Genomic DNA, 25,420 nt, shown 5'->3' on the forward strand with positions numbered 1-25,420 from the left:
TATACACTATACCGCTCAAAAGTTTGGAATCAGTAAGACTTATAATGCATTTTAAAGAAGTCTCTTATGCTCATCAGGGCTGCATGTATTTGATCAAAAATACAGAAAAAAAAGTAATCTTGCTAAATGTTATTACAATATAAAATAATGGTTTAATATACTTTATAATATAATTTATTTCTGTGATGCAAAGCTGAATTTCCATCAGCCATTACTCCAGTATAAAGTGTCACATGATCCTTCAGAAATCATTCTAATATGCTGATTTATTATTAGAATTATCAATGTTGGCAACAGGTGTTTTGCCAAATATTTTTTTTTGGAAACTGCGATACTTTTTTCAGGATTTTTTGATGAATAAAAAGTGAAAAAGAACAGCATTTATTCAAAATATAAATATTTTCTAACAATACAAATCTTTGCTATCACTTAACACATCCTTGCTGAATAAAAGTTTTAATTTCTTTCAAAAAAAGAAAGAATAAAAATGTACTGACCCCAAACTTTTGAAAGGTAGTGTATATTGTTAGAAAATATTTATATTTTAAATAAATGCTCTTCTTTTTCACTTTTTATTCATCAAAGAATCCTGACAAAAAGTATCACAGGTTCCAAAAAAATATTAAGCAGCACAACAGTTTCCAGCACTGATAATAAATCAGCATATTAGAATGATTTCTGAAGGATCCTGTGACACTTTATACTGGAGTAATGGCTGATGGAAATTCAGCTTTGCATCACAGAAATCAATTATATTTTAAAGGATATTAAAATAGAAACCATTATTTTATATTGTAATAAAATTTTGCAAGATTACAGTTTTTTATCAAATAAATGCAGCCTTGATGAGCATAAGAAACTCCTTTAAAAACATTACAAGTCTCACTGATTCCAAACTTAAATATATATCTTTTTTTACAGAAATATTTTATAGAACTGGTACATATTTTCAATAAAAATAATAGACCCTCTGTGAATGCATTTGTTTCAGTACATTTATGTATTTGTTTATTTCAAGTTACAGGCCTTGCTTGAGGCACCCATAATACATTTGTGTCATAACATTTCGATTAACCTGGATGGCTAGCGCTCTGGAATACAAATGTATTGATTTAGCTTCTAATATTGAGTGAGCGCAGGCTGCTTAATTAAGGTGTATCTGTGATATGATCTATCATCATCATCTGTGCGGCACAGAGCGATCAGACTGACCTGTACTGAGCTTTGTCTCAATGACATAATGAGAGAAACATCAGGCATAAAAGGCAATCAATGTTCATTAAATTGTCAGTCTTCCTGCTGCTCATCGGCAGACAACAAACTCTAAACTGAAGATGACAAGGACATTAATGCAGGCAGCAATTCAACCTTCAATCTCTCCTATGAGACAGACGTGCAGAGACCATTTGGTAAGCAGTGCCTCAAAACAGAGCAGCTGTTGCCATTGTCTTTAGCTGTCCGGTTAGACTCTTAACCTTTATCAGCTCTTGTGGTGCCACATGCTGGAAATTAAGATGGAACGAGAGAGATTTTTATTACGTCTACTGTTGCAGTGAAGCGTCCAACTGCCCAGTTTAGATTTTAGGTAATTCCTGATTTTATTTTTTAAATTTAGCATTACATCACTTCCTCACCAATGGATCTCTGCAGTGAATGGGTGGCATCAGAATGAGTTCAAACAGCTGATAAAATACCACAATAATCAACAAGTAATGTTTGTAAGCTACATGTTTGTAAAAAAACAAATCCATCATTAAGACGCTCTTAATGTCAAATCATTGCTTTTGGCTAAAATACAAGTCCTCTACCCAAGTTGTCTCATCTGACAGGAGAAATATGCACAGATCAAGCACCGTTTACTAGCGTAAACAGTCCAAAACAGTTCTAAACAAATAAGTCCGTGGATTTTGATGTGAGAGGACAACGGGGAGAGACTTTTTCACTGGAGGAAGCATTATTATGAATTATAGATTCATAGCCAGAAGCAACAATTGAGTAATAATTGACAGGAGTCTTTATCAGCTGTTTGGACTCTCATTCTGACGGCACCCATTCACTGCAGAGGATCCATTGATGTGCAAGTGATGTGATGCTAAATTTCTCCAAATCCGTTCCGAAGAAGAAACAAACTCATCTACATCTTGGATGACCTGAGGGTGAGTACATTTTCAGCAAATTTTCATTTTTGGCAAACTATTCCTTTAATCAATGTTAACTAATATTCAGAATAACAAAGTGTTAAAACAAATCTGTTTTGGTAGTACATAAGACAAAAAAAAAAGTTTAAGAATCACTGATCAATACAGAAGCTCTATGGGAAACCATTTCTCAATATGCGTTCTTGTCTGTACTTGTGTTCTTACGGACTTGTGAAACGTTATCAGTTCCAATTCAAAGTTCACATCTAGCCAAGTACACTTCAGATGTGTTCTTGTTCCGCCCCTTTTATCAAGGATCCACCAAGAGGTGACTTGTGCGAACTTGAGGAAGCCGGGTATCCCAGAATGCATTTCGCACCAACCAGCGAGCGTTAATGGCGGAGAAAAAACCCCACGTAATTTTCAAAATATTATTGTTATTGTGTCATGAAATGTAGTTTTAAGAGTTTTTCAGGCGAGAATGTAGTTGTTTAAAACTTAAATGTGGTTTATTTATAAAGATAGCACCCATTTGAAAATTTGCTTAGCTGAGTTTGGAGATGCGAGCTCCAGACAATTACCGGTTGCTCAGAGCTCATGTATCCCACCGAGAGCAGCCTTACCTCGGCTAGTCTTTCTGACACTGGCCGATGCCTCTGATGCCTCTGTAGTGGTTAAACATGAGAAATAATTATTTTTGGGTATATCTAGCATGCAATCTTTGGTCCCATTTATCTATTATTTTATTATTAATTAAATTATACATACAGTGAAGTTAATCAGAGTATATATGCACATATTGCCTGAACCACATATTTATGTTTTAATATGTTGAAATGAAAACGAAAAGAGGCAGTGGTGTATGATATCATATTTCGTTTTATTGTAAATATACATACAGTGAGGGTAACCGGAGTAGCCAAGGTGAGCTGAGTGACGTTATCAAGTACGCTGCTGTTCCATTTGCAGAATTAGCAGACTTGCGTCCTCCCGTACCTGGGAGTTCACACTCCCGAGTCGAACTTGCCAAGTCTGAACTATCAAGGACGCAAGTCTGAACTTTGCGTACTTGGTATTGAGAAACAGCTATAGTTGTCCTGATTGCAGGAAGGACGCCTCGTCCTAATATTCTCTGCTTCTGTGGACAAATAATGATGTGAAAACTAAACTAAAACCTTTTACTTAAGTCAAATCATTCATGAAATTGTTCAGCACATGTTTGTAATTAAACAGACTTGCAGGTGGTCACACCCACACAAACAGTCACATTTGCATGTTAAATAATGGTCACAGGTGTGTGTTCTCTTTATACCCGGATGATGCTAATGGCAGTCTCTCACAAGAGCGAAAGAGACATGTGATTTTGGCTCACTGCCATAATCACACAGTATACATAAAACAGAGTCACTTTCAATGACCATTATTTTGTCATAAGGGAAAAAATAAAGGTTTTTCCACAGCACAACTGCTCGACAAATATAAACCGTCAAAAATCTAAAAGAGCATCAGGCCTAAATGTGACTATAATGACTTACAGGCCATTTATTTGAAGCAGTGTTATTTTACATAAGATGATTTGCCTGAAATGTCATGTAGAGGACTTTGGAAATATATTTTGTAGTCTGAGTAACTAAATGAATCTATTAACTCACTTAAATTTTATTTTTTTTAATTAATAATACTTAACATTTAAATCCGATTCGTCTTAGAAATGAAGCACATCATTATGCATAGCATCAAACAGGACAAATACCCAGAAAACAGCAGCTGTCCTTAAAATGTCCTCTATCTTCCTTGGTAGACAATCAGAGACTTTAATATTTCCTTCATGTGCCACTAGATGGCAGCAGATGCCTTTTGACGACAATGCATGTAAAACAATACATCGCAGTGTTTTTTTAAAAGGTTGCCCAACACTTAATGTCAACCAACATTAAATACAGATAATTAAAAGCACTAGGCCAACTGCATGGACACGGTACACAATGAACAATTTTAAAGAACCAGTGCCGCCTGTGAATAGACAATGTGCAAGTTTCTTATGCATCCTCCAAAACCACTTAAAAGAGTTAATCAGCTCTCACGCTCTGGCCTGTTCTAAAAGATAGCTAGTGTAGGCACAGGACTGGTTTATAGTGAAACCCTGAAGGGGGTTTCTGACACCTGCGGTTGCCATAAACAGCGGACTGTAGCTATACTGCAGAAACAAATTGCATAATTTAGAGGCGCCCCTTAAAAAAAGAGAAGAGGAAGACCAAATACACACATCCTCCTCCACATGCTGCCTCTCTGCTCCTCCCAACGGTGACACAAAAGGATTTACTTTGATCTGTTTCAGCCACGATTGTGGAAGCAGCTTGCGGACCGCTCTCGTCTGCACTCATTTAGCTTCAGAGCTGGATTAGAAACAGTTCAATAACTCTCCTGCCACTGAAAATAAACTGTTTTCAACCACAGAGCCACACCGCTTACAGCAAACCCACAAGCCCTCCATGAATCCCTCTCTTCTTGGGTTTCTTATTTTATTGTAGATAGTAGAGAATAGCAGGGAGAGGCCCAAATAAAAATCACAAATCTCTTTAATATTTATTATTTCTCCCAGATAGAAATGAAATGGAGAGCTAATGGAGAGCTAATTGTTTTCGTAGGTTGTGTTTATCCTAGAATAACTTGCATGGGCATCATAGCTTTACATTATGGCCACATATGCTAACAGCTATGCTAGTTCCCATATTTCTTGTCTTTCTCATGCTGACTCTCTCTCTATGGTCCCCTACTGTGCTCTCCTTCCTTGTCCTTTCATGACTCATTTAAATTTTTCTAAGGGAAGAAAGCAGGAATGTTAGTGACTGGCATAGATGATTACAGAAACAATGATGTAATACCCTGTTTCACCTGATGAAGGTCCTTGTCTCACAATCATTCATGAAGGTTTTTGAGGCTGCCAACACCTGCGATCTGAAAATTTCAGCAGACCTGTGAGTGACTACTAAGAGCAAGTTAGGTGGATTATCGAGGGACATCACCTCTTGGTCCTCTAACCAGCTGTGACAGAGGGGCAGACAGAGACCTCGGCTCCTGTGTGCCTCCATGCATGGAGAGGAGGGAGAGAATAAAGCCACACTGATGTAAAATGAGATACTATGGGATGTGAATGCTCAATGATGACTCATTTACTTGGTGTCAGCTTGGATTTCCAACACTTAATGTCAACCAACATTAAATACAGATAATTAAAAGCACTAGGCCAACTGCATGGACACGGTACACAATGAACAATTTTAAAGAACCAGTGCCGCCTGTGAATAGACAATGTGCAAGTTTCTTATGCATCCTCCAAAACCACTTAAAAGAGTTAATCAGCTCTCACGCTCTGGCCTGTTCTAAAAGATAGCTAGTGTAGGCACAGGACTGGTTTATAGTGAAACCCTGAAGGGGGTTTCTGACACCTGCGGTTGCCATAAACAGCGGACTGTAGCTATACTGCAGAAACAAATTGCATAATTTAGAGGCGCCCCTTAAAAAAAGAGAAGAGGAAGACCAAATACAGTAGGCACATCCTCCTCCACATGCTGCCTCTCTGCTCCTCCCAACGGTGACACAAAAGGATTTACTTTGATCTGTTTCAGCCACGATTGTGGAAGCAGCTTGCGGACCGCTCTCGTCTGCACTCATTTAGCTTCAGAGCTGGATTAGAAACAGTTCAATAACTCTCCTGCCACTGAAAATAAACTGTTTTCAACCACAGAGCCACACCGCTTACAGCAAACCCACAAGCCCTCCATGAATCCCTCTCTTCTTGGGTTTCTTATTTTATTGTAGATAGTAGAGAATAGCAGGGAGAGGCCCATATAAAAATCACAAATCTCTTTAATATTTATTATTTCTCCCAGATAGAAATGAAATGGAGAGCTAATGGAGAGCTAATTGTTTTCGTAGGTTGTGTTTATCCTAGAATAACTTGCATGGGCATCATAGCTTTACATTATGGCCACATATGCTAACAGCTATGCTAGTTCCCATATTTCTTGTCTTTCTCATGCTGACTCTCTCTCTATGGTCCCCTACTGTGCTCTCCTTCCTTGTCCTTTCATGACTCATTTAAATTTTTCTAAGGGAAGAAAGCAGGAATGTTAGTGACTGGCATAGATGATTACAGAAACAATGATGTAATACCCTGTTTCACCTGATGAAGGTCCTTGTCTCACAATCATTCATGAAGGTTTTTGAGGCTGCCAACACCTGCGATCTGAAAATTTCAGCAGACCTGTGAGTGACTACTAAGAGCAAGTTAGGTGGATTATCGAGGGACATCACCTCTTGGTCCTCTAACCAGCTGTGACAGAGGGGCAGACAGAGACCTCGGCTCCTGTGTGCCTCCATGCATGGAGAGGAGGGAGAGAATAAAGCCACACTGATGTAAAATGAGATACTATGGGATGTGAATGCTCAATGATGACTCATTTACTTGGTGTCAGCTTGGATTTGCAGTGTGATAAAACACTATTTAAATGCTCAGTACTATTCAGTGACCTGAGAGTCAGCTTATACATAATCAAAAGTCTGTATATGCGACATTATCAGCATGAAGTCTGCTCCACAATGCAGCATTTTCTGAAAAAGAACTACAAGAACAGATTTCTGACCAACATGTAAAGTGACCAACCAGAGTTTGTTTCTATTATATTTGTGAAAAAAAAATTGTGGACTTAAAAGTGGAAAAAAACAACCCCCAATCACACTAAATTACAAGTTTATAACTAGCGACTGTGAGATAAACTCGTCAGAACTGTGACATTAAAAGCTAAAATTACCTTTTTTATTCCGTTACCGGGGAAAAAAGATCATAATTAATTATATATAACTATATACAGTGGGGCAAAAAAGTATTTAGTCAGCCACCAATTGTGCAAGTTCTCCCACTTAAAAAGATTCTTTTGACTGTTCGCTTCCTGTAGTAAATTAAAAATTCAGATATTCTGTTCCACAGTCTGCTCATTTCAATAATTATTCAAGTCTGCATGACAGATAAGTGCTCAGAGACAAAATGAAAAAAAAGGACTTTGGAAAGAAACATGCTTTCATTTTCTATGAATATTGAAAGAAAGTAATGTTCATGCCACAACAGAAAAATAAGCTTTCACATTTTTCTGTGCTCATGTATTGTCCTAAGTCACAGACTCAAAGAGTCAAAAACAAAAGTATTATCTTACAAACAGCACTGCGATTAGCTCAGAGCTACAGAAATTCATGTTACTCCACCACACTAGTATTACACAAGATGGCAGACTGAGATAAAGTGAAAAAATTCATTCAATTTTGTGTTCGGAGTTTCTACTCTGATACTCTTAAAGAGTATTGATGTATTTATAAACCCATTGTCTGTTTGTAGAGCCTGTACAGTACAGGTATCTTCAGTGCTAATGCATTAGCAGACAAATGTTAATTTTCAGCCTAAAATGATAAAAGGTACAATATCTCATAGCCTAACTATCTGATGGTCTTTATTAAAGTGAAAATGGCCAGTGATGAAAATGGCCATCATGAACTCTCAGAAATGAGTTTTAATCCTGATGAGTACTAGGCTTGCCACGATAGACGGTGCTGACGATGATACCGTTCTTAAGTTGCAACACCGGTTATGACACTTGCCCACCGCGGCACCGACCCCCCACTGTCTTTTAGATTTTTTATAGTAATAAAAATAATTTAGTTCAGTAAAAGAACAGACACTACAATTAAAAACTGAATGCGGCTACTCAACGCAGCATGCCGAACGACAGTCGCATCACAGATCAGATTTCATTTATCCAGTGAGGAGAGTGAGTCGAGCTGACTGACAAGAAGAGTGGGGTGAGACAGACAACACGGTGGCGGATGATTTAGTTTCGAAACTCAATGCAAAAGCGCCTGTTTGGCAGTATTTTGGATTTTGAAAAGCCTGTTGACTTTTTGGAAGTTTTTTAAAACATTTGTTTCTTATTTAATTTGTTCCACAGTGTTTGCTGATTTTTACTTTATTTAAAAACTTTGTGTAATTTATTTATTTTATTTGACATTTTTATTTGTTTTTCTAATAAACATTCTACGTTTCTTATTTATTTGCTTATACTGCATATTACACATTTTAATTTTGTATACCTATTTAAACTTTATGTAAGTTATTTGTTATTTTATATTAGGCATAGCCTGCCCTATAGCTTGGTGTATTTTTATTTGTTTTGTTAATAAAAGTTCTGTTTTATATATAGGCTAAAGTGAGTTTGATGTTGTATTTTGTTGTTGCATTCAAGCAACTGACGCCGAATTGCCACTAATTCGCACGGCGCTTTTAAGCTATTTAAAAGCAAACCTTGATTTAAATCATCATATTAAATTATCCAGGTCTGATTATAAAATGTTGCCCAATGCAAAAAATACTTCAGAACCTAATGAGCTTTATCACTCACTCTATGATTAAGGAGATTCATACGGCTCCATCAGTCATCTTGGGTCAGCTGTTGCAATGCATTATGGGATTGTCTTTTCTGTGAAAGATGCATGCTATGCTGCCCTAGACTAAAAAATAAGGTATCTTATAAGAATCATAATTATGCTGCCTACCTTTTAGAACAGCCTTTCACTGACATTATAAGCAGACTTAAACAGCAACAATAAAAAGCTATGAACATGCCCCATTTATAGTATAAAACAGGAATATATTCTAACAAAGACAGAATGCAAGAACAGAGTGAGAAAGGGAATATAAAGAGCGCGAGATAATGTGGAAGCTCTCGAAATATCCAATATCCACAACTGTCAAGCAAAGCAATGCTATCTTCCATTTCCTCAGCCAGCGGCAGAGACCACCTCTTCCCTCTCGTGATGTAATGCCATGTTTTGTACACTCATGTTGAACACTTTCTATTGATGGGGTCTAATATGTCAACACACTGATGCATTTCTTAAAGGAACAAATCATTTTCACCTGGTTCTAAATAAAGAGCTACACAATAGCAGACACAAAGTTCCCTTTCACTTCCGTCTGGATGAGCTTGTGTACCATGGTCAAATGAATGCTGTTGTTAGTGCTTCACTGATTGGCTATTCAGCATGATTAGAGACTTTTCAAAGAGAGGTAAATGATAGGGAGGGGAAATCTGCAGAATATGAGCTGATTTCCTAAAGCTGTGAAATCAGGCAGATTGCTGGGGATGGAGAGGAAGGGATGAGGGAAGATAACAAGGCCTCGGGACCACAGGGGCGGCACGTTTTGATCGACTGCTGTGAAATCTTATACTGACATGTTTACCCCTAAGACCTGACTTGAGTGTTGATCCATACCCTCAATCCTTAGTCCAAGATGTCTGAACATGTGGGTATGTACGTACATGTGAGTGTGGACTAGGGCTATCGTGATAACCGCAATATTGTAATACCTCGATACTGACAAGCCAACTGCAGAGTATGACAAGCAACATCCACAACCTCAATGTTCGCGTTTTTTTCTTTCATGAGGCTATGCGTTTTACACTTAATGCATGTGTAGAGAGTGCTAAATACGTTTTTTACGCCAACTGGCTCTTTTTATTTACATTGACCCTCAGTGTACCACTGTGATTTGTACAGAGGATCCGTAGATTTGCACTGAACAGGGAACGGGAGAGAGAGAGATTAACTGAGCGTGTGCGAATACCTGCGTCTGTCCTTTTTCAGGTCAAGTCATATATTAATGAAAAAAAAAATCAGTTTGCCATCAGTTGCTCAGAGCGCAGAGAGCTGATACTGGTGAAATATCAGCACTCTTAGAAAGCCTCTTGTTCCGTCAGATTCGAGAATCGGAACTAACTGTTATACATATAATAATAGCTCATTTATATTGTAAGCAAGCAAGCAATAATTAAATACATAACTAAAAAAATCTATAAATGCGATAATATCGCATACCGCACTATTGAGCCACTCAAAATCACCACAAGGGTAATTTCTTCACTGCGACAGCCCTAGTGTGGACTCAAATCTGTGCATTAGAGACGGGCACAAGTACACTAAAATGATTGTAGTGATCAAAATATAAATAAATAAATTTGTCATTTTATATATATATATATATATATAAATAAAGAAAAGAAAGAAAATAATCTTTAATTTTTTAATACTGTTTATATAATTTTATATTTATATAATTTATTTTTAGATTTTATATTTAAATAAAATGACATAAGAGAGTCTTTTTGTGAGATTCATTAAAAGAATCAGTTCACACACACAAATAATATAAATAAAAATTAAATCAACAAACTACAAGTTAAACTTTTAGTTTACAACTATTTTTAACTTGATATATCATATTAAAAATGCAACACTCAAAAGCACTAGACCCTGAAAAAACACTTGCATATTATGGAACGATCAAAGAAGTCTATCCAAGTTTTTAAAAAATGTAAAAAAACAATTTACATCAATGCCACATTGAAAAACAGACCAACAGAATTCACATCTTTCTCAATGCCACATCGGACATTTTTCAATAAATAAAATATGTATGTGTCTGTATTTTTGTTTGTGGATAAACACATTTGTAGCTAAAAGAATAAATCGCATGGATCTATATCTTTTTAAATCCTGTGTGTTTTGTCTTGTGAATTTTGCCATGAAATGCTATACCCCAATCATTGTGCAATTTACAAAGGTTCCTCCCCCTCATCATCTCTCCAAAGAGAATGAAACCGAGAGAGAAATGAAGGCAATCAAAAGAAAAGACAACCTGAGGAAAGAGTAAAATCACTGACATAATTACCCAGATTAGGTTGGAAAGAGTAATTGCAAGATAAACCCTCACGGATGTCATCTCAATGTGCTCTTTGTGGCTTAATCAGAGAAACTACAGTATCAAATCAATATATGCTAAAAGCCTTCGGCGGTAAAACAGTTTGTGCTGAAACAGGAAAGTAAAACAGAACTGCAGCGCACTACTGAGTGAACCTGCAGTTTGTGTTATAAAGTTTTATAGTAATCACCCAGGCCTCCGTGCCACATGGGCTTCACTACAGTCAAGCATGGGAGAAATATAGTATTGACAAAGATAGAAAAAAAATCCACAGAATGTGAGTAAACTCAGTTGTGATTATATTTGAGTGTTGTTAAGGGACCATAGCCCTAGCATTCAGTGCACTCTCAGGTGATTTAAGGGCCATGGCTGTGGGGTCCACTTTGGCTCTCTGGGGCCCCCAGGCCGGCATAGATGACCTTCACACTGCCTGAATCAATAGCAATTAACTCGAGCACTATAGCCAGTGGTGTTTAGTAAAAAAAAAAACAAAGTTCCTAGTACAACGCGGCCTGTTTGCAAACACAAAAGCACATTAAAACATAAGAGTTTAGACACATATAAATGATATTAACAATCCGCATGGCAAACCGTGCATATGAACAAAGTATCTGAGCCAATTATCAACATATCAGCTCATCCCACAATCATCCGATCTCGTTATTTAATTTAGCATTACTGAGGCATGACCTGTCGAGGTACTTTTGAAATGATCAGGGCCGTTTGCGCGGAAATTAGGTTTTGCATTTATTAACCAAACAAACTAATTTTCTACATTAATGGCTAAAGGAATTAACGTGCAAAACGAAATCTCAGCACTAAATTTGCAAGGCACATCAGACGATGCATTAAAATTTGTTCAATTACCGCATGAAAACAGGTTTTACCTTTTTACACAGTATTAACTTTATTCTACTGTGAGCTATAACAGTATTGCATTTTTTTTTAAGTTGGGAAGCTAAAGGAAAATGTATTAAACCATCATTCAGATATAGCAGATTTAAACAAAATATTAAATCTATTAACACAATACAGATTGCTATGATATTGGCTTGGAATTATGCTGTCTTCCTGTGTAAAGAAGGCACTTGGAATTAATTTGTTTAATAAAAGATTTTCATTAAATTTTTATTATGCAAAATAATAAACTATAAATAATAATTAGTACATGGGACTGTGCTATATTGTGAATATACTGTAGTCAATGTTATAGTCAATGGGTTACATACCAATATACCAAAAAAAAAAAAGGAGCAATATTGTAATATACACTGTACAATAAAACTGCCCAGTGTTAAATTAGAATTCTGGATCTATAAAGAATAAAGCACTTTTTTTATCTCTTTCACTCCACAAAAGTGTAGTTTTCTGAACTCATATGCAGTGTATGCAATGGTCTTGTGTGTAATTTTGAGAATAAGATATGAAATGACTTGAGAGAGCCTAGCTGCATAATGAATTTAATAACTCTTAAAAAACGGGATTCAGATATTTTAGTCTCCAGCTTGCTTTTGTTTTATATTCCAGCAGGCTGTTCTGTGAGGGAAGTTTTCTTTGTTTAGAAGATAATTCATGTCAATCAAAATTTCAAACAAAAATTCATGCCATTGCATATTCATGTTAATTGTTATACATATATGTAGTCTTTTGTATATAAAATGTGATATAACATGGTTAGATGTTAGAGTATAGAGCTTCTGAAAGAATATACATAGAATTTTATAATACTGATCGGCTTGTAAAAATGCAAAACATTTCATGAAGGGGTCATAGTCATACCATGAGAAATCATTTTAAATGTATTTTATAGTAATAAAAAAAATCTTTTAACTTTTAAACAGAACAACACTTTATTTGTATTTTTCTATTTAAAAATAAAAATAAAATAATTTCTCATGATATGACCCCTGTATTAAATGTTTAGAATTTCTACAGCCAATTAATCAACGGTTGCTCTTCCAGGCCTAAAGTTTCCAAGCACACAGTCACATTTCCACAATTTGGAAAAAAAGAGGTGTTTGTCAGGGTTGAAATGCTGAGTGTGCATTAGAGAAAATCTGAAGTGTATATGTACTGACAGGAGGAGAGCGTGGTGTGTGACAGCAGTCAGTTATCTGTCCCGAGCAGCAGCTACAGGCTTCTGTGGAGCAGATAATAGATCTGGACAAATATGTGCGTGGGTTTAGAATTATGACACTAAAAAAAAAAAAAAAACAGAACTTGACTGTGTAGTTTAGCAGAACTATTGGACATCTGACTCTCGTCATAAAGTCTCAGCTGGTGTACCCAAAGACACAAGGTCTGTTTACTGGCTGTGTGATGCATTCTGCACACTAGAAAGTCAAGAGCTGGTTGAGTCAAGGTGCATAGACTTTACTAGGAATTTCTTCTGTGTGTTCTAGCTAAGCAGCTTAGCAAGCATCACTAATAAGTATAATGTGCTCTTTTAAGGGCTGTCTAGTCATTTCAGTGTTTGGTTATTAGTTCAGACATGAGCCATGCAAATGTGCAGTCCAGGTGCACAAAGATGTGCATGTGTGTGTGGGTGACTGACACTTTGAAAGCTGCATATTTTGCCTTGTGGCATAAGTGCAGTCAAATGACAACGTTTAGACACATCTCTAGTCAGTATCAGAATACTTCTCATACTCGCTCTTCTCACAAACTCGCTATAACACTAAGTGACACTCAATCTGATGCCCTTGCAGATGATGATGACTGACATTCATGGCAAATGAACGTGCAGGAGGTTGAATTTTACAATCTGTATCTCAGGCAATGGAGTGTTAAACAGCTGTATATGACTTTTACATTTGTCGAAAAACACTGCACAAGGACAGAAAAAGATATCATGACGTTCTCTGACAGTACAAGAGCAAAACAATGCATGTCGATGTCTGCTACGTCTGACACTTTGTATCCTCTTGAGACTAGGGTTGGGTACCGAAACCTGGTACCAATATGGCACTGGTACCTATGTAACCGGTATGTACTAGAACCGAATCAGAATGCAGATTTTGGTGCCTCATTTCGGTGCCATGCCTGAGCAATCGGTTGAAATATCTGTCCTCTGGTTCTCCGAAATGGATGTAAGAAGCATCATCACCGGCACCGCACGTGAAAAATAATTTCCCGACTGAGAAAATGCATGTGAACTCAAGTCGGAAAGCTCTAATACAAATCCAACAAATCTTTGTAGTAACGAGAGTGTCTACGTTGTTTTCACATTCCGACTTAAAGGCACAGCTCGGGAAATGAGAGCATCCGAGGAGCGCGTGAATGCAGTAATTACACTTGCTCTGATGGCAGCAGGTAGCCTTCCGTTAACTAAGCTAAATGCTTAAATTAAAATGCCTAAAGATAAACGTCCCTTGTATTCACATTTCTAAACCTGTTGTCCAACAAAAGAGAACATTATAACCTTTTTACTCCACAACACCAGTCAAATGCTTCCTTTTGTGATCTGATGTGGCTTCTTGTCACAGAGGAGGCAGAAAATATGTTCCATAAGCTACTTTAAAAAGAATACATCGATTAGCAATGGATTATAAATATACTAAATTATTATGAAAATACCAGAGATGGCTTGAATAACACAGATAAACTATATTGTCGCAGTCGAGTGTTTAATGTCTTTGTTTTATCATTCAAAAGGTTTATATGTTCTGTTTACTCAGTTACAGCTATAATAGCAATGTCTTTGTCCATATAAGGGATTTCCTGGAGGGTCATGAGTTCCGCTACTTCTGTGACTGGATATGTGGATTTTCTGTGCAAGGGCACCCTCTGGCGTCCAGTATGAATGAAACAGACAAATTACCGCATGAAAACAGGTTTTACCTTTTTACACAGTATTAACTTTATTCTACTGTGAGCTATAACAGTATTGCATTTTTTTTTAAGTTGGGAAGCTAAAGGAAAATGTATTAAACCATCATTCAGATATAGCAGATTTAAACAAAATATTAAATCTATTAACACAATACAGATTGCTATGATATTGGCTTGGAATTATGCTGTCTTCCTGTGTAAAGAAGGCAGATTTTCATAAAATTTTTATTATGCAAAATAATAAACTATAAATAATAATTAGTACATGGGACTGTGCTATATTGTGATTGGACATCTGACTCTCGTCATAAAGTCTCAGCTGGTGTACCCAAAGACACAAGGTCTGTTTACTGGCTGTGTGATGCATTCTGCACACTAGAAAGTCAAGAGCTGGTTGAGTCAAGGTGCATAGACTTTACTAGGAATTTCTTCTGTGTGTTCTAGCTAAGCAGCTTAGCAAGCATCACTAATAAGTATAATGTGCTCTTTTAAGGGCTGTCTAGTCATTTCAGTGTTTGGTTATTAGTTCAGACATGAGCCATGCAAATGTGCAGTCCAGGTGCACAAAGATGTGCATGTGTGTGTGGGTGACTGACACTTTGAAAGCTGCATATTTTGCCTTGTGGCATAAGTGCAGTCAAATGACAACGTTTAGACACATCTCTAGTCAGTATCAGAATACTTCTCATACTCGCTCTTCTCACAAACTCGCTATAACACTAAGTGACACTCAATCTGATGCCCTTGCAGATGATGATGACTGACATTCATGGCAAATGAACGTGCAGGAGGTTGAATTTTACAATCTGTATCTCAGGCAATGGAGTGTTAAACAGCTGTATATGACTTTTACATTTGTCGAAAAACACTGCACAAGGACAGAAAAAGATATCATGACGTTCTCTGACAGTACAAGAGCAAAACAATGCATGTCGATGTCTGCTACGTCTGACACTTTGTATCCTCTTGAGACTAGGGTTGGGTACCGAAACCTGGTACCAATATGGCACTGGTACCTATGTAACCGGTATGTACTAGAACCGAATCAGAATGCAGATTTTGGTGCCTCATTTCGGTGCCATGCCTGAGCAATCGGTTGAAATATCTGTCCTCTGGTTCTCCGAAATGGATGTAAGAAGCATCATCACCGGCACCGCACGTGAAAAATAATTTCCCGACTGAGAAAATGCATGTGAACTCAAGTCGGAAAGCTCTAATACAAATCCAACAAATCTTTGTAGTAACGAGAGTGTCTACGTTGTTTTCACATTCCGACTTAAAGGCACAGCTCGGGAAATGAGAGCATCCGAGGAGCGCGTGAATGCAGTAATTACACTTGCTCTGATGGCAGCAGGTAGCCTTCCGTTAACTAAGCTAAATGCTTAAATTAAAATGCCTAAAGATAAACGTCCCTTGTATTCACATTTCTAAACCTGTTGTCCAACAAAAGAGAACATTATAACCTTTTTACTCCACAACACCAGTCAAATGCTTCCTTTTGTGATCTGATGTGGCTTCTTGTCACAGAGGAGGCAGAAAATATGTTCCATAAGCTACTTTAAAAAGAATACATCGATTAGCAATGGATTATAAATATACTAAATTATTATGAAAATACCAGAGATGGCTTGAATAACACAGATAAACTATATTGTCGCAGTCGAGTGTTTAATGTCTTTGTTTTATCATTCAAAAGGTTTATATGTTCTGTTTACTCAGTTACAGCTATAATAGCAATGTCTTTGTCCATATAAGGGATTTCCTGGAGGGTCATGAGTTCCGCTACTTCTGTGACTGGATATGTGGATTTTCTGTGCAAGGGCACCCTCTGGCGTCCAGTATGAATGAAACAGACATCATGTGTTTATAGTGCTAATGGCCAATCCATAATTTTTTGGGGAATTTTTATTTATTTATTAATAAGTATCGTTTAAGGCACCGTTTAGGCACCGGAACTGTTTTAAAAGTATCAATTTGGCAGTATTGCCAGTATTGAGTATTGAAAAAACTCAAACGATACCCAACCCTAATTGAACTAATTTTTGTTCTTGATAGGGAACATGAGCCTAATTATTATTATTGTTATTTTCATTTTAATTTCTCATCTATTTGCATTTAAATTTACATTTGTTTATCAGACATTTTTACCCCAAAGCCCCAGATGTCAAAAATCACAAGCAGTTTATCATAAAGGTGCCAAAAATATTAGCTATATTACAGTACAGAGCATAGAAGCTCGTTTTTAAAAATAAATAAGGGCTAAAGAAGCAACATTTGTAATATTACTGTTTTAAAACAAAATAAAGAGAGACAGAGATTATATGAGCCATAAAATACATAAAACACATTCACACAGTTATTGTTAGTGGTCCAGTAATGTTACAATTAGTTTTTTAACAGTTTAGGTTTGTGCATTTAACCCCTAAACTGTCCCCAAAAGTTATTTTATTTTATTGACAAAAATCACATTTGTTAATTGAAATACAGCTGCAAGAAAATAAGTAAAATATAAGATAAAAAAATAAATAAAATGAAAATGAGTTAGAAATGTTGCCATGGCAACTTATTTTCTTAACTAGCTTCTGCGCTATTCTGTATTGCAGTAATGCTAATATTGTTGCCAACTGTATGATACATTGCTTGTGATTTTTCTCATTCGTTATTTTGGGCTAAAAATGTCTGATAAAAAAAGGTAAAGTAAGTAAAATGTAAATAGATCAGAATGTTAAGAGCAATTTGTTTTTAAACTAAAATTAAAAACTGGAAGTGTAATAATAAAAGCTAGTTCAAATTATACTATATAATACTATAATAGTATATACATAATGCTAAAACTGGTTAAAAAAATTTATATATATATATATATATATATATATATATATAAAGGCCACTCTAAAATGTGCAGTTTTATCACACAGCACAATGCCACAGATGTCGCAAGTTTTGAGGGAACGTGCAATTGGCATGCTGACTGCAGGAATATCAACCAGAGCTGTTGCCCGTGAATTGAATATTAATTTCTCTACCATAAACCGTCTCCAAAGGCGTTTCAGAGAATTTGGCAGTACATCCAACCGGCCTCACAACCGCAGACCAAGTGTAACCACACCAGCCCAGGACCTGCACATCCAGCATCTTCACCTCCAAGATCGTCTGAGACCAGCCACCCGGACAGCTGCTGCAACAATCGGAGTGCATAACCAAAGAATTTTGGTTCAACAAGTTTTCATCTGGCACTTTGGAGAGGTGTTCTCTTCACGGATGAATCCCGGTTTTCACTGTACAGGGCAGATGGCAGACAGTGTGTATGGCGTCGTGTGGGTGAGCGGTTTGCTGATGTCAACGTTGTGGATCTAGTGGCCCATGGTGGCGGTGGGGTTATGGTATGGGCAGGCGTATGTTATGGACAACGAACACAGGTGCATTTTATTGATGGCATTTTGAATGCACAGAGATACCGTGACGAGATCCTGAGGCCCATTGTTGTGCCATTCTTCCATGACCATCGCCTCATGTTGCAGCATGATAATGAACGGCCCCATGTTGCAAGGATCTGTCCACAATTTCTGGAAGCTGAAAACATCCCAGTTCTTGCATGGCCAGCATACTCACCGGACATGTCACCCATTGAGCATGTTTGGGATGCTCTGGATCGGTGTATACGACAGCGTGTTCCAGTTCCTGCCAATATCCAGCAACTTCGCACAGCCATTGGCAGGCCACAATCAACAACCTGATCAACTCAATGCGAAGGAGATGTGTTGCACTGCGTGAGGCAAATGGTGGTCACACCAGATACTGACTGGTTTCCGGACCCCCCAATACAGTAAAACTGCACATTTTAGAGTGGCCTTTTATTGTGGCCAGCCTAAGGCACACCTGTGCAATAATCATGCTGTCTAATCAGCATCTTGATATGCCACACCTGTGAGGTGGATGGAAACATTTTAGTGAAGGTGAGAAAAAAAAAATAAGAAAAAAAATAAATGCATTTTTAATGTGAAGAGACTATAAACTGTAAACTAAAGTACTGTAAATTACTGCACTGCGTAATCCAGCAGGGTTCAGACTAAGACAATCTGTTGTGTGTCTATCCTGTCCACAAGAGACAAAGATAGGGATAGAAACACTATCCATAGAGTATGTGATTGAGGGAGAGGGGGGCTACAAGAAAATAATTTTCTATTTATGACCTCATGGGGAGTGTGTGAATCTTGTAAAGCGGCGTCCCTCATACAGACACACTGATGCATCCCATGTGGGGAACCAGGGATCAATGGGAATAATCTCTTCAGAACTGACACTGGTCCAGTCCCCCACATGGCTCTGTCTAAAACCTTGCATTATTGATATCCTACAAGACCTCCCAAGGGCCCTGTGCTATGAAGTGATATGGAGTAGTCGTTGATCAATTCAGAAACAGAGTGCCAGCGATTCAAGGGCCAAGAAAGAAAGAAAGAGGTGAAGGAGGATACAGAGAACGATAAAGGGGATAAAACCTAATAGAAAGTTATGTCAAAGTAGATGTGAAATTAAATGAAAATGTCAGCCTGCTTTGGACTAAATCTGTCCATTATTGGTGACTAACCACTGTGCTTTTTGTTTAAAGCTGTTATCATTGGGCTGCAGAGCTTAACGCCTATGGAAAACACACAAGCAATTACAGTATCCGACCGATTTAATAATGAAACAAAGTGGGAGTTCTTCATGTGCTCAGTTAAAAATGGTTTTTAAAATGAGATACAATTTATGGGTAATGTCTTTAATTCTAAGAGCATATTTCCCACATGGAAATCCATTTTAAATATATTTTTTCTTGAATTTCATTTCAAAGTCATTTCATTCGCAAATTAGATTTACAAGGTCATTTTAGATATACAAGGCCAGACCTAAATGTCTCCTACCTTTTGGTCTATTTCATAAGGCAAATGAAACAACAGCACAACCACAATAGTGGGTTTGCTTTGTGCTCCTAACAAATTGTTTTTTTTTTACCATAAATACTATGTAGTGATTTTGGGTTACTATAGTGAATATTTCCTTTATTAACAGCCATATAATATTCAGCAATGTACAAAGAGCAAAAAATAGGCTCTGCATAAAAACACTCATTGTACCTATATTTCTCCTACACTATACTTTAATACTGTAACATGTTAACATAAGCAACAAACAAGCTAAATAAACAATGAATTACCATTAAAAATAAATGAATAAATAAAAATAATAATAATCAAATCGATTAATCACATCGAAAATAAAAGTTTGTGTTTACATAATATATGTGTGTGTACTGTTTATTTAATAAATAAATATTATAAATATTAATATAAATAAATACACACATACATGTATATATTAAGAAATATCTGTAATATATATTTATATTTATGTATAATATAAATCATATATAAATATGAATATATATATTAACATGCAAATATTTCTTATATGTATTTAAATATACATATAAATATACATAGTACACACACATACGGTTTGCAAATTATGTAAACACAAACTTTTATTTTTTTATACAATTAATCGCGATTGATTTGACAACACTAAAATAATAATAATAATAATAACAATAATTATTATTATATTTCTAATTTCTATATCTATTGACATTTAACTTCACATTTATACAAAGAAAAATCAAAAGCTATCAAATGTGCCAACAATAATAGCTTTACTGCAACACAGAATAGTGCAAATGCTAGTTAAAAAAAATTAATTAATTAATTAATTAAATAAAATTGATAAAGTACATAAATATTATATACAATAAAAAGTATACTGGATTTTGAAAAAAAAAAATAAGGCATTTATTAAATGTGTTCAGCATTAATAGTAATAGGAATAAATAAGTGAGTGTATTTGTCTGAGAATCCACACACTGACCTGATCTCCCATCTCGTTGGATGTCCACATGATACCAGGCCCCGTCGTTCACCTTGTTCTGTGTGGCTTTCACTTTGATAGTCCCAGAGCCCATGTCCAGCAACAGGTACATGCTTCCATCCAGAAGCTCAACTGCAAAAAAGTCCACTTTTGTGTTCTTCTGGCTACGGGCATCCTTTCTTTCCTGCGGCTTCCCGTGGGTGAAGAGAATAAGGCCGTTTGGTTCGGTGGTACGGAAGTCGAAGGATATGGAGCCCATGCGTTTGGTGTTCCACTTGGGTAGGCTGATGTAGGACTCGGGCGTCTCGAATGAGATGGGGTCCAGAGTGGCCACGTTCTCGCACTTGAACACCACATCTCCCTGAATCTTCATTTTGGGATCCACAATGCGGGCGAGCCGGGAGAGTTCCAGCCGGATGTCATTGTTTTTGTAAACAACCTGTGTGGATGTAAGAAAAGAATCACTGAATGATGATGACATATGGGATATCTTTATCTGGCTTTCGAAAATAATAAATATGAATATGCAAATTATTTTTTTTATGCTGGATGCTAAATAGAGAGTCCAGGAAATGTGACTTTATTCAAATATGACCTGTGATAATACCAATAGGCCAGGCCACTGCCTGCAAATGACTGTCTCTCAATGGTAATTGACTCGGGCTGTGCTGGCACAAGCATGTGGGTCTGGTTTTCTTGATAACTATGGTAATAGGTTTACAAAGCTGCAATGGCACTTTCTACCACAAAAGCTCTGAGGAAGCAAGTCCTGCCCCCTGCCTGCTTCCCAAATCTGACATTGTGCTCTGGGTCCTAGTGCCTGTCAGTTGAAACACTGACTACATTCACAGTGCGAGCCTTAGTTCTCAGATCCGATTTTTTTTGTATAGCTGTTCACATTGTTGTTTTAAATGTGGCCAATATCAGATTTCCAGTGTGAATAGATCATGGTTCTGAACTGACCCGCACGCGCAAAAGAACGATATGAACAGGGTTTCCAGATTTTCACAACAAAATCCACCCAATTCTTTCTCAAAACTAGCCCAATCATGGGGTCGTGTCAACCCACAAAGTTGAAAAACATCCCGCGGCAACAGAGGAAACAGTAGCCCATATCCGCTGGGAAAATGTGGATTTGGCAACACTTGCCCAGCGCGCCGTCATATGGAAGTAAACACGGCGGATATAAAGTAAGCGATTATGCGTTTATTTATAGTGTGATCTGCTGCAGAAGCCAGCGAAATTATGTGCAGGCAATATGAAAAAATAAAGACAAGGGTGTGACAAAAGAAAGCAGAGTTTTGAAACGTTTATGATACGAGCCCTCATGTTTTGCTTGTAGAGTTGTCACTGTAACACACATGAGTTCTGACACATCACACTTCCACTTATTACCTTTCGCTACTGTCTTGATAACTTTGGGTATGTAAAATGTTTGAAGTGTCTCCCGTTAGCGCGGAATTATGATGAATGTCGATCTAGAGTGACGTAAAAGCTGCATGAAATCTGACATGACCATTCACACTGCGGTCACATTGCAAAACATCTGACATGGATCGGATTTAGTAACACATATGGAAGTGGCACAAATCAGAATCGAAAAGATCAGATTCCATGCGGTTTGTGCTGTTCACACTGTCATGACAAAAACAGATCTGAGTCACAAGTGAGAAAAAAAATCAGATTTGGGCCACATTTGCCTGCAGTGTGAACGTAGACACCCGGCCATGTGCTCTGAGCAAGTGCTTAGTTTTACCAGGGCTTGAGGCTTACTTTTTTCCCCAAGGCACACATGCTCTTAAATTGAATTATTTAGAAGCACATTAAAAAACATTATGGGCGCAACGAAAATGTATTCAAATAATGTTTTTTTTTTTTTTTCTGTAATCAAGTAATACAAAGAGATATTTAAAAGCAAAATGATTTAAGATATTATATCAACTGGAAATTTTGAGATTTACACACACAGACAATATATAGAAATCAAATATATATTTTTAAATAAATACACTACCATTCAAACGCCTGGGTTCAGTACGATTTAAGGCTGCACGATTATGACAAAAATCATAATTGTCGATTATTCCGTTGAAATTGTAATTGCGATTTTTAATTACGATTATCACAATTTACATTGAACGATGTTTATACCATTGTTTGAAGGAACTGCATGCCATATTTTTATATGAAAATAAACAAGCTGAAAACACTCAAAGAGAAAAAACTTTTATTGCTTTTCTATAGCATTAAGGCTCAAATGTCAACTGTACATTGGATTGGTTTCTTCTTTAAATAATAAAAAAAGTAAAAACATGCATGGTATTATAATGTTATACTAACAAAAATTAAAACAATGGAAAAACCCTTAAGATAACCTGTAGAAAGAAAAAAACACATCTTAAGCACTTAGAATAACATAAGTGGACTTTGAACGATTAATTGCCGCTTTGAACGATTACGTAATTGTGGCATCTGTAATTGTAATCGCGATTAGAAATTTAATTAATTGTGCAGCCCTAGTACGATTTTTTAAAATATTTTTGAAGGAAGACTTTTATGCTCACCAAAGCTGCATTTATTTTACTAAAAATACAGTAAAAAATGGTAATATTGAAAAATATTATAATTTAAAATAACATTTTTCTATTTGAATATATTTTAAAATGTGTCATTTATTTATATGACGGTAAAGCTGAATTTTCAGCAGCCAAGTTGTGTTACATTATGCTGTACATCAAGTAGAACACATTGGAACATCAGATAATCTCTGAATAGAGGATTCTGGGAATGGAGAAAGAGAAAGAGAGAAAGAGATCGTACGCTACACACAGAATCCTCGCAAGCATCTCATAGTCCCAAATATGACCTTGAGGACTTCAACATGACTGAAAACTGCCAGACATTGATTAGACGATGATTGCTGTTATTTGTAACATTATCATTTCTATTTATCCTGTCTGGTGCATTTTTCATCACCTAAATCAAGTTTCATCTCGCAAATTGTCCACAACACCAGGGGCAGCCTTAGTGTCTGACACAAATTGATACTCTGCAATTTGGTCCGTTCTATGGCATTGTCATTTTGATGCGTTTAGGCGGCCCATGAAATGCCAGCTAGTTAATTCAGCTGATGAGCCACTCAGAGCTGTGAAATATACGCACCCTACCCCGAGTCTTGATTCTGAGCATGCAAATCATATTTCAGTTGTCCAAACTGTTAAATATTTTTGCTGAAATATTCTTTAATTGCATTAATTGAATTTTGGACCGCGGTGCAAGCCATAGCGGAAAAGCAGCATATGTCATTTAAACAAAAGCATTTCAGGGGAGAAAAATATTTGTTACCCTGGGTGAAAAGAAGGGTTACTTGAACAGAGCGCCCCTAGAAATCTGACATTTCAATATAATGCCATGGCTTTATCTAACAGCACCTGGTATGTAGTTTGCAGGAAAGACAAGCAAGAGTAACTGAGACATAATCTATAGATAGACATGAGAAGACTCCAAGGATCTGTCTGTGTGGAGCTATCTCAGCTTTATGGATTCGGCTGTGAGGGAACGTAAGGATTGACTGGTTCTTACGTAAGTCTTTGTTGTACAGCTAAGCTATTTACAACCAGAGAGGCCATATGTTCTTCCCAAAGCTTTTGAGAAAAAAAAAGAAAAAAAAAGAAAACGTTTGATAAAAACCTACGGCATAATAAACCTTATAATTATAAGGCAGCATTGTACGCTATGTCTAAGCCAATCCCAGAATGCACTGCACATAATATATACACAAACTGATAATAAAAAAAACAACAACTAGAGGTCGACTGATGTATCGTTTTGCTGATTAATCGGCACCGATAGTTGATTGCTGCCGATAGTTTTTCCAGGTTGTGTCTGTTGCAGTCATTATACAGTACGAGAGCGGCCCACTAGAGGTGGAATCACTGACGCCACGTGCTGTTTGTTTTGACTCGTGACACTGCGCGCTGCACAGAGCGCGACACTTCAGACGCGTGGATTAAAAATGTCGACAACTAAACGGTGTGTACACATTATTCCGTAGTGCATGTTTTCATATCATTACTAAGTAATTAATTTGTTGACTAGATGCTGCATTAGCGGAGAAAGAACAGCAGAATGTTTGCTATCAAGGCTGAGAGAACGTGAACATTAGCAGCACCTCAAATGATTAAAACATTGTGATCAAAACACGCAAGTCTGATCCAAATCCTTAATGTCATGACTGTTACCATCTATTTGCATTAGTTTATATCCAGCTGGCCACATTAATGCATTTGTTAGCCAGCGAAGTTGCAGATTTAAAGCTGTGACGTGAGAAAGCACATAGATATGTTCATACGTATCCTGACGGGAACTCGAAAGCGTGAGCATATTACCCTTGTCCTTCAGTCTTTACATCGGTTACCCCTGCGTTACAGGATTAATTTTAAATTGCTCTTACTGGTTTTGAAGTCTTTAAAATGTTTAGCACCCTCATACCGCTCTGATCTGTTGATAAGACCACCAACCTGCAAGAGTGCTTAGGTCTGCCAATCTAAGGCTCTTAGTGGTTCCCAGAACCAGACTCAAGTCTAGGGCTGATTGAGCATTCGCCGTAGCCGCTCCGAGACTTTGGAATAGTCTACCGATGGAAATCAGAACAGCCCCTACACTATCCATTTTTTAAATCTAGGTTAAAATCATTTTTATTTGATCTTGCTTATTATTCATGATTTGCATTTGTTTT

At 36.9% G+C, this 25,420-nt stretch overlaps 1 protein-coding gene across 1 annotated transcript in view; it reads right to left on the reverse strand.

Moving 5' to 3' along the window:
• Positions 1-25,420, reverse strand: part of LOC107588287 (neurexin-3a-like) — a 296,505-nt gene that overhangs the window by 192,642 nt on the left and 78,443 nt on the right. The window contains exon 8 of the mRNA XM_016276323.1: positions 20,683-21,121. Within this exon, the coding sequence (XP_016131809.1) occupies positions 20,683-21,121 (439 nt within the window). The remainder of the gene's footprint in view (positions 1-20,682; positions 21,122-25,420) is intronic.

The sequence above is a fragment of the Sinocyclocheilus grahami genome, unplaced genomic scaffold (genome assembly GCF_001515645.1).
Source record: "Sinocyclocheilus grahami isolate Dianchi unplaced genomic scaffold, SAMN03320097.WGS_v1.1 scaffold101.1, whole genome shotgun sequence".
Lineage (NCBI taxonomy): Eukaryota > Metazoa > Chordata > Actinopteri > Cypriniformes > Cyprinidae > Sinocyclocheilus > Sinocyclocheilus grahami.